Consider the following 9,847-nt stretch of genomic DNA (forward strand, 5'->3'; position numbering starts at 1 on the left):
ACTTTCCTTCGAGATTAGCTGGTACGGGGACAGTTGGTAAGTGTTCTTTTAGTCTTCTTTTAGTCTTCTGTTATAAACTTATATACAGTACTGAAGCAAGCTCTGTAGTGGTTGATCAACGAAAAATACTGTCTCCACGGCTTATTTGAAGTGTTTTAATGCAGAAAAACACCCTTGGGTCAATTTTCGCTGGAATTACACTTCAAGGAAGGGTTCCTTGAGTTACCGAACATTTCTCAGGGCAGAGAGGTTTATATTGGGATGTCTAACTTGATGGCCCAGCATATCTAATCTGTTGACTGATTATGGAAAGAGTCTCTTGCTTTCAGATGTTTTTCCAGGTAGTATAAAAGTGAAGGGATAAACGAAAAAGTCTTTTAGAAAGAAGTATTTTGCTGTTTTGGTTGTTCCTCAGTAATAATGCCTATTTCACTGTTCCAGAAGCCTGCATTCCAGGTATGGGTATAAAACAGAGTCCTAAAGAGAGATGTTTTGTTTTGATCTGGGCCCATGCACATGGATGCTCATGTCACCAAAGGCGAGCATAGGTCATGTTTGGGGATGGAAGCCAACAGTGTCAAGCTCATCTCACTCTTGCTCTCGTGGTAAATAACAACCACTTGACCTTGATATAGACCACATAAGATCAAACCTCCATACCTCCAAAGTTTAATCTCACTTCTGAGCATTTCTTTTTAAACAGAAGACTTTACCATATTTTCATTATTTAGGATATTACAGACACAGGCCCGGAGTGGGTAATTGGGAGAATTCCCGGTGGGCCGCTTCACTTTTGGGCCGGTCGAGGGAAAAATATTGACCCCGCAGCCTCTGCATGGGTTGTTCTCCCCTCCCAAGAAAAGTTAACTGGTTGGGTCCATATAGCCCGTCTTTCCTAAAAAGTTTTCTCAGATAGCCTACCAGCCGGGCCGGCCCTAGTGATAAGCGTCAGGGAGGATGGATGGTAGAAAGACGCCATGAGGGACTGAAAAGGCCAGGAAAAAAGATGAAAAGTATTGGAAGAAAATTCTGCCAAATGTAACAAACTTCCAATTTTTTTTTGAAGAGGACAGACATAAGTGGCAACTGGTAAAGAGAGATAGCCATTATTATAACGGCGTAATTGGGCTAATAACCTACTGAATGTTGTAGCGTTGTCAACCTATTCGCAAGTAAAATATTAAATGAATTAAAATATTAGGCTTTTTGTATCATCCAATATGGCGATTCATAGACTTTGCAAATATTATGCAAATATTGATAACACAACTCAAGCTTGATCTGTGTATAGCCTAGGCATAAAAACAAAAGTAGCCTCTGAGCAGCAGATCAGCCAGTCCCCCGCTGAAAATGATGAGCCCGAAATTAGCTATGACTACAGGGACAAGTAGAAAGGATAATAGAGTTAACCATATGAATTAAAGTTATTTTATGTAAGAAAGAGCAGTAGGCTATATGACAGCAGTAGGCTACATGATACGTGAACGTATATGCCTTGTTTGCTCAGAAGTGGGTGTAGTAAAGGAGCAAATCACCAAACAACAACATGATAGCTGACCCATGCAGAAAAAAACATGTAAACAATACAGTAGTTCAATATGCCTCTTAGTGGAATTGTGGGATACATTTCAAATGCTTTATTTCTTCCTTCCTTTTTTTGTTAACTTATCAACCTATCCTTGTGGAATAGTGGAATATTGGTAGCCTATAATAAAAACTAGGATAAGAGCTGAAATGTTGCCTTATTTATCCAATATTCTACCACCACTAAAAAAGTGGGCCGGTCTTGGCCCTGAAACTCCCGGGCTGAAAAGTGGCCCCACTCCGGCCCTGTCCAGACATCACTGTGCAAATCATCAAGAAACACCTACCTGTGTTTAACAGTCTATATAAAACAATAATCATCATCATCATTTAAGAAGATGGAGATGTTAATGCATTCACGGCTATTTGACATTTTTCTGTCATAGGCTACTTGCAGTCCATCATAGTCCTCAGTCTATTTTATTGGTCGCCCTTATAGGCTACACCCTGCGATCTGTTTTGTCTTAATTTCACTTAAAAAATATAGATAGGCCTATTCTGTAACATTTACACAGGTAAGAGACCAGCGCTGTAGTTTTGCGCGCTGGCCAAATGTATTTGGTGACTTCATCGCTTAGGGACCGGATTGGTGGAGTACAGCCAAATCAGATCATGAACACGTGACCTGCCTTTCTGAGAATGTTCCTGGAAAGTGTAGCGCTGCTAGAACACAAGGGAAACATTGTTTAAAATGGCCTACACGGAGAGCGATAAGTCGAGTCAATACTAAGGATTGGTGATAACAGGAATATAAAACTGTGTCGGGCAGTGCGTAGTTTTAATTATGTATAACAACTCCATTGTTATATGAACAAAACTGTCAACCTGTGTTAGCCTTCATGCGAACTGATTATAGACAATAGGTTTTATAATTTCGCTTGCCTCGACTATGCAGTGGGAAAAACGATAGACTAGCAACTTAATATTTTTCTGTACTTCCACGTCTTGTCGTTCTCACGCCAAGAGGTGTACTCCACCCCTGCTGCACATTTCTATAACGAGTAGATTAAGAAAATCTAAATCAGTCGTCCGAGAGAAGAAAACCAGGTGCTCTAATTTGTTCAAATACGCTCTATTTGTATTGCGCAAATTTTCAACGTTATTCAAGAAAGCAGTTATAACACATGATTGTCAGATAAATAGCATTCAGTAACCTGTAGGCTATACAGTGAAAGGATAAGCCTACTCGAAAGGGTTTCGAAAATAGCAATCAGAGTGATTTGGTGAATTTCGAGGAAACAAGAGGTCCATAAGGTAAGCAAATTAGGGTATTAACCTCGGCGCATTTGTTCCGTTAGTTTGATGGAAAATGTAGAGCAAATAAGAGTGCACGTTAAAATAGAAATTCTGTCTGCCGGTGAGATGTTTTCAGGGATTCAAGGAATCGAAAACTTTGTCAATAGTGTGTATTTGTTTGGACATTATATTTAATCGAAGTAGACCTGAAAGTGTTGTCTGACTTAAGACGAGCCTATTTCTCATGACTCACATGCACTGCGAAATTTGAACTGTGAGCAAGGTTATTTTCTTCTGTCTGCCTTGTCTGGTAGTCTAAAATTTAGTGATGGATAGCCTACAATGTGCTATAGCCTACTTTTTTAGGTCTTGCCATTTCTGGGAATTACCTTCTCCCAAACCCAGCACTAAGTGCCGTTAAATCCATGTTACCATTACGAATTTGTGGCTATAGGCTACTACTAGCCTAATAATTTGTTTGCTTTTTAAGATTTTGGATGGGGCACACACACTGCGTGAGTAAGTCCGTCGAGACTGAATCAGCGACGCTTTGGCAAGATTGGCGAAGGAAGTTCAGATCCTTTGCCCGATCAGCAACAGAACGCAGAGGTGCATCATCACCACCGACGGGTTTTATGACTCTTTCAGACTCCGCACCCGATAAGTCATTATTAACAGCCGTGCATCCAAAAAATCAGCTGGAACAGCGCCGACTTGAGCAAACCGTGGATGCCGAGGGATTTGAGAAAGCAATGTTGCACTTGAGCGAGTCCGGTAAATAACGCTATGTGGTGTTTTGTTAACAGCTGTACGTCTTAAAATAAAAGTCCTTTATTTTGGTTAAGGGACGCTCTGGCCTCCTTGTGAATCTTCTTGAAATGCTGATGTTTTAGTCATTTACTCTCTCAGAAATTAGTCTTGAAAGAAGTGGAATACATGTGAATGTATAGCCACGGTGGTTTTTTTCAATTACTAACACCTTTGCTCTTTCACTTTTTTTGTAGGCTGGTACTGGGGACCTCTAACAGCAATAGAAGCAAAGCAAGTTCTTGATGATGCCCTTGAGGGTACTTTCTTGTTGCGGAAGAGCTCAAACCCTGCATACATCCTTACCCTGTCTGTGAGGACCAGTCTCGGACCCACACACCTGCGCATTGAGCATGAGAATGGAAGGTTCAGCTTTGACTCTGTGGCATTGGCACGCCCTCAGCTCAGGCAGTTTAAAGGTGCTGTAGAACTGGTGCAGTACTATGCCCTGGCTTATCAGAGGTTAGCCAGCCCCACAGAGGAGACCAGGCCTGCTGAGGAGGTTGAGGAGAATTCCTTGCAAGTGGCGCCTGAGACATTGCAACTGAAGCTGACCAGGCCTCTCCACAAAAAGCCTGGTAGTCTCCAACATCTTTGCCGTAAGGTCATAAACCAACATTCACACAGTCACAACGACTTGCCCCTGCCTGAACGGTTGAAGGGTTTCCTACTGGAGTATCCATTTCTGTTGTAGGACCACAAAACATTGGCAACCCTTAGAAAAATGGCCTTGACAGCTCAAACAAATCAGGTTTGTCATGACCATAATTTCTGTACAAATATAGGAGTGTTGTTGATGGTGTGTTTTTCAAAAGGCTAACTGCAAAAATCTTCGTCTATGACTTGTTATGCCCTAAACACTTGACTTAGTAGTGCTGCTGTCTATGTATAATAGAATCACCAAAAATACTCTATACAAAGGATCAAATGCCTTAACAGTATGAGTCCTCATATTGTAGTTTGCCACATTGCAGTTTTCTGCATTTTCCTGTTGCATATACCAAGAGTATGTGCAGTTTGCTACCAGTGTTCACCATCTTACATCTTCTTAAGACAATTATTCTTGAATTGTAGTTTGCTGATACTTGCCAGTACTTTGTTGCAGTACCTTAATTCATGGGAAACACTTAAATACAGTAAATAAGATTGCAACCAGTCACTCTTGCATACACAGTTTTAGAATGGACTGAATTTCCATGATGGCTCTTGGAGAGCAATAAATAGAGCAATACTGTCTTAAATGTACAGTCCACAATTCTAATTCCCATGCATTTTGTGTCAAATTCTGCAAATTGCTGTTTCCAGCCCTCTGACCATTCAGTGTTTTAAAAAAAAGCCTTTGTTGTTCATGCATGGAAACAAATGATGATTTGTTTGTTGGAAACAGCCAATAATCGTGGTACTTCTGGAGCATGGAAGGAAGGGGTGTAATGAGATTGGCTGTTTAGCTCAAACATCAGTAACCTTTCATACAATTTGAAACCAAATGCATCTTGTATTACACCAAATTTTATATCACACAAAACATGACGTAAGAGAACTTCTTATGTCAAAATAGTTCTGCTCATTTGGACTGTATATAGCAATGATTTGATACCTGCTTGTAAACAGTAGCATTATTATTATGTATATGTGACATAATTAAGGTTGCAAGTTTGTAGTCTCCACTTTGAATTCCATAAACAAGAACTTGACATGAAAACATATTTTTTAGAGATGTGTTTGAAGCCAATACACAATATAGGGATATCAACTGGAATAGTACAAACAATGATTAGACATGTCTAAAGAAGGTTGCAGCTATGATATCAGTGCATATCTTTTGATGCAGCTTATGAGGGTCAAAGGTGACAGTCACCAGTGTCTTGTCATATTTCCTGATCTTTACTGAACTTTAACTGCTTGTTCTGGTGTTAAGTATCTTGCAGTAGCCAAAGATTTATGGTTTGGAAGACCAGTACAGAGAGGTCAGTTGAGTGTTCTAAATAAAATCAACATGCTCTCTACTAAGCTAGTGGCGAATTAATTATCTTCATCATGAGCTTTTGTTTGAAAAGTGATTTTAATAAGAATTGTCATAACATTTTTTAACAACAGTGCTTTTTGATAGATTTGCCTTAAGACGTAAAGCTACCATGAGCCATAAGGAGTCATTGAGTGAAAATGCATGGGAAGTGAGAGGTTTAGGCAGACATGACACGCTGTACAGCATGACTTTTTCAACAACACATTTTTTTCACAACTCTCACTTCTGGGGCAGAATTACTAACGACGGTGCAGTGCCAGCCTTAGAAGAGAGTTACTGGCCTGTGCTATGTCCATATACATATGTACAGCTCTGGGGGGAAAAAAACATTCTGATGTCGTCCTACGGTTGCCGAGTGATATTGAAATGAGTTGACGCCGGTCATAGTCAAATTTGCAGTGGTCTCTTATTTTTTTCCAGAGCTGTATATCATGATTGCCAAACATTGTATCCCTTTTAATGGTGGTCATTGGTTCCACAATTCCACTCCATTGTGATTTAATGACACTGTTGTAGATGCTGCAAATGATTGATTACATTATCATCTGCAGCAATATGAAAAGGCAGAGTGTGCGGTCGGTGTCTGCTTTGTTACTGTTTACATTGTCTCTACAACATGTACATGCTCTCTATAACATGTATATCTGCCCTTATTTTTTCCCCATTTTTGACTAACATGAAATATCCTTGTACAGTTATTAATTTTACATTTTTTACTATTGACTTTGACTATTGGAATTGGCCATACATACCATCATGGATTGTGGTATTCCCACAATGTTTTCAGTAAGTGGGCATTGACATTTTATGAATGTGAAATTATTTATACAAAAAGCAAAATATTGTGACCCAACAGGCTGAACACAAAGATCATAAATCAACCTGTCAAAGAAGTGCCTGTAAAGAAGCTGTAAATGAGATATGCTGGTGTACAGCTCATCAAATAAACCTGATGTCTTGGAAATTATTTTGTTTTCTGCATGCATTACCTTTTTTAGTAACTGACTTTACCTATATGTCAACTCCACTAGGAATACATTTTCCTTCCAATCCTAAAACAAGATGAAAACTGTTACCTTTAAGGCAATGAAGTAATTATGATATTATTTTATGGTTAGCAAATCATGACAAGTACACCAGTCCATGAAACACGGAAGCACAGTTAGTGTTAGACACTCTAGCATATTGACCCTTTCAACTGCATGAACAAACGTGCGTTCCTGCAAGGTATTTTCGGTGGCACAGAAAACAACAGAGTTAATAGTAACTTGGGGGAAAAAAAGTTTACATTCGACATTTTATAGGAAATTAACCTGAAGTTCGATTCTTTTTCAAACAATGGAAATCTGAAGCAACAATTTTGCAACTTTGCAATTACAATTGCATTAATACAATTCAATAGATATGGAATTAAGCACTGAATGAGATGCTGTCCATCATAACAAAGGAGAAAGTCCATCAATGGTAATAGTGATTATAAATATAGCAGCATTTTGTACAATTAGGCTAACTGAAGACTGAAGCAGAATTAGTGTGGCTCAGTTCAGAAACTGCTCTAGAATCTTTGGTTAATACTTTCCAGTTCAACATTGCTGACCCAAAAATGCATAGTTCCATGGCCTAGATTAAAAATCTCTTTTCTCTGTAATCTTTGAGTACGCATTGCCCACGCCATGACTTTGCTTTTTTAAGAAAAAAAGCAAACAATGTGTGTCCAAGAAATTACATTTCCAGGAAAGTTGTTAGAGTCTGTTTGGCCTTCGCTGGTGTTTACAAATAAGAATAAAAGGAATGCTTTATTGGAACCCATTTTGATTTTCTGACTCTCGCCGTTTCTGCCACTGACTTGCCTGTCGTCCAGCCCTTGTTTTATTATCATTTATTTAATTTTAGTCAGATATAAAACACTGTATCTAAAGGCCAAATGAGCTTTTGAGAATAATAGGGTTTAATCTCATGATTACTGCTGACGGCTTGCTGTTTGCCACCCACAGCCTGAATGGAGGGATTCGGGTCTGACTCATGGCACTTTCTAGGAAAAAGGAGGAGGGGTGTGGATTAGGACTGGGCCTGAATGTGGGGAATGGAGGGGTGTGGAGTGGAGACTGGGCCTGAGTGCTGTGTGATCTCAGAGTAACAAAGGAGTCTGCCTCTGTTTTCTCCCTCTGATTCAAAACACACAAACAAGACCATTCTGCATGATGAGAAACAATGTATTAAAAGGAAAACCCTGAAAAATACAAGGAATGCTTGAATTGATATCTGTGTCTAAGCACAATTTGGTCATTGTGTTCCTTTTTTTTTCTAGTAAAAGTCACAAAGCGATAATGCAGTATACAACAGGACACTTGTTTTTCTGTCACATGCCAGGAAATGAAATCCTCTCAATGAGTGGCTCTAAGATTATGTGTATACATATAGGCCACAGCTTTGAAACAAAACACACAACAGTAAAAAAATATTTTTTTTATCAGCTAAATCGGCTGGAATTTAAACCAATTAATAATGGTCAGGTTCATCAGCTGAACTAACTGAAGAGTGAATAGGAAATTGTGAAGCAGTGTGAGCAGTGGTTCCGGTATGAAAACAATTAGAGATAATGTTCCTCTGTGAAAGACGACTGTAGAATAAAATGTTCCCAAACTTCATTTGGTTGGTTAATATGTAACAGCCTTCTCTTAGAAATAATGCAAAATGATGTTGTGAAAGACAGCACATGCAGATGAAGTGGTTTAACCATGAAAAACAATTTAATAGGATGACGTTTATGTCATTTCAGGATACAGACAGTTAATATCCTGATCCAAAAGGCTGAGAAATCAAGCAAAGACAACGACAGTGCAAAAAATAACCTTTTAATGTTAATATTATTGGTAATTTTCTAAAGGCTGTCAGTGTGTGTGCTTGGGTGTTTGTGCGACAGCTTTCACATACCCATGTGAGTGTGTGTGTGTGCGTCTGGACAGACTCACTCCTTTCCTGGAAAGAGGGATTCCAAGAGCTGCCCCTCCTATTTTCTGCCCCCACCTGATTACCTCTTCAGCACCTACAGCCTTGAGAGCTAGACACACGCACACACACACACACTTTACTTTGTACTTGTGTTATCATGTTTATCTCTTTAATGTCAATAGCCAATAGACAAAGGCAGCCATTTGTACATACGTGTATGTCAATTCTATTGAACTGGATTATTTTATTTGGGGATGTATATTCAAGGTGGAAAAAGTATCATTATGAATCATTTTTATGCTCTGTGCAATTTAGATTTTTGTTTAAGATGAAAGCTTCACCAGCTTCTCCAGAATACAGCAAACATCTATTAAGAGCTTACTTAGAAGAGCTTATATTTGTCATGGTATGCTATTTTGGTATTTTGCTCATGATCTCATCTATGCCTCTGTTGTGAAATCACAAGTAAGACCCTTAAAGGTTCCTGAACCTAAAAATAGCCATGCATAAAGCCATAAACAGACTCAGGGAAACTAAAAGCTTTGGCCAGAAATAACCAAGAAAGGCAATATATCGAGTGGAAAGGAAACAAGCATCACACAAAAACAAAAAATATAGTCAGTGAGATGTTCTGAGTTCTGACCGATACCTAAATAATCCTTCCTTTCTCCTGACTACTTTATTTTTATGGTTCCCAGTACCAACGCAAAAATGGTCAATTGATCTTGTTCTGGTCCCTTTGCCTTTCCTATACCTCACTGCATGGTAAAATGATCCGAACACAGGCTGACATGACAGAAGGCCATCTGTTTACTATGAGCATTAGTCCAAATCCCAGGCGGGGGCGAAGAACTTGTGTGTATGTGTGTGTGTGTGTGTGTGTGTGTGTGTGTGTGTGTGTGTGTGTGTATGGGGGTGCTAGAGGGTGGACAAGGAGGAGGTGAGCCTGTCTCACCCTTCTGTGTATTGATTTTCCTGGAATGGAAGAGAAATGCTTCTGGGAGACACTTTGCCTTTTTTCTGTATTTTTTTTCTTTTTTCTTTTTTTTTGGACCACCCAATAAACTCCATGACCTCGAACATGATCACGTGATTGTGTACTACAGTGAGATTGCCAGGAAGTGAGAGAGAGGCTTCCTTTCCTCCATGAGGGCAGTGTAGAGGAGCCATCTGCGTGTAAGGCAGAGCATGCAAAGGGCCTGTTTAGTATCAATGCAGAGAGCAGGTCATTGATATTCTTGG

The 9,847-nt window shown here is 39.4% G+C and overlaps 1 protein-coding gene across 1 annotated transcript; it reads left to right on the forward strand.

Moving 5' to 3' along the window:
* Window positions 1–2,248: 2,248 nt before the first annotated feature.
* On the forward strand, window positions 2,249–6,620 carry LOC125293849 (suppressor of cytokine signaling 2-like). Its single transcript, XM_048241999.1, has 3 exons — window positions 2,249–2,838; window positions 3,311–3,594; window positions 3,825–6,620. The coding sequence occupies exons 2-3, from the start codon at window positions 3,318–3,320 to the stop codon at window positions 4,319–4,321; spliced, it is 774 nt and encodes a 257-aa protein (XP_048097956.1). The 5' UTR covers window positions 2,249–2,838; window positions 3,311–3,317; the 3' UTR covers window positions 4,322–6,620.
* Window positions 6,621–9,847: the final 3,227 nt, after the last annotated feature.

Source organism: Alosa alosa, chromosome 4 (genome assembly GCF_017589495.1).
Source record: "Alosa alosa isolate M-15738 ecotype Scorff River chromosome 4, AALO_Geno_1.1, whole genome shotgun sequence".
Taxonomy (NCBI): Eukaryota; Metazoa; Chordata; class Actinopteri; order Clupeiformes; family Clupeidae; genus Alosa; species Alosa alosa.

What these genes read in the sequence shown, in the direction of transcription:
- LOC125293849 (XM_048241999.1), top strand. Translation starts at nt 3,318, where the DNA reads ATGGGGCACACACACTGCGTGAGTAAGTCCGTCGAGACTGAATCAGCG. An exon ending in GTTGCACTTGAGCGAGTCCG is followed by an intron (nt 3,595 to 3,824) that starts GTAAATAACGCT and finishes CTTTTTTTGTAG; the next exon opens with GCTGGTACTGGGGACCTCTA.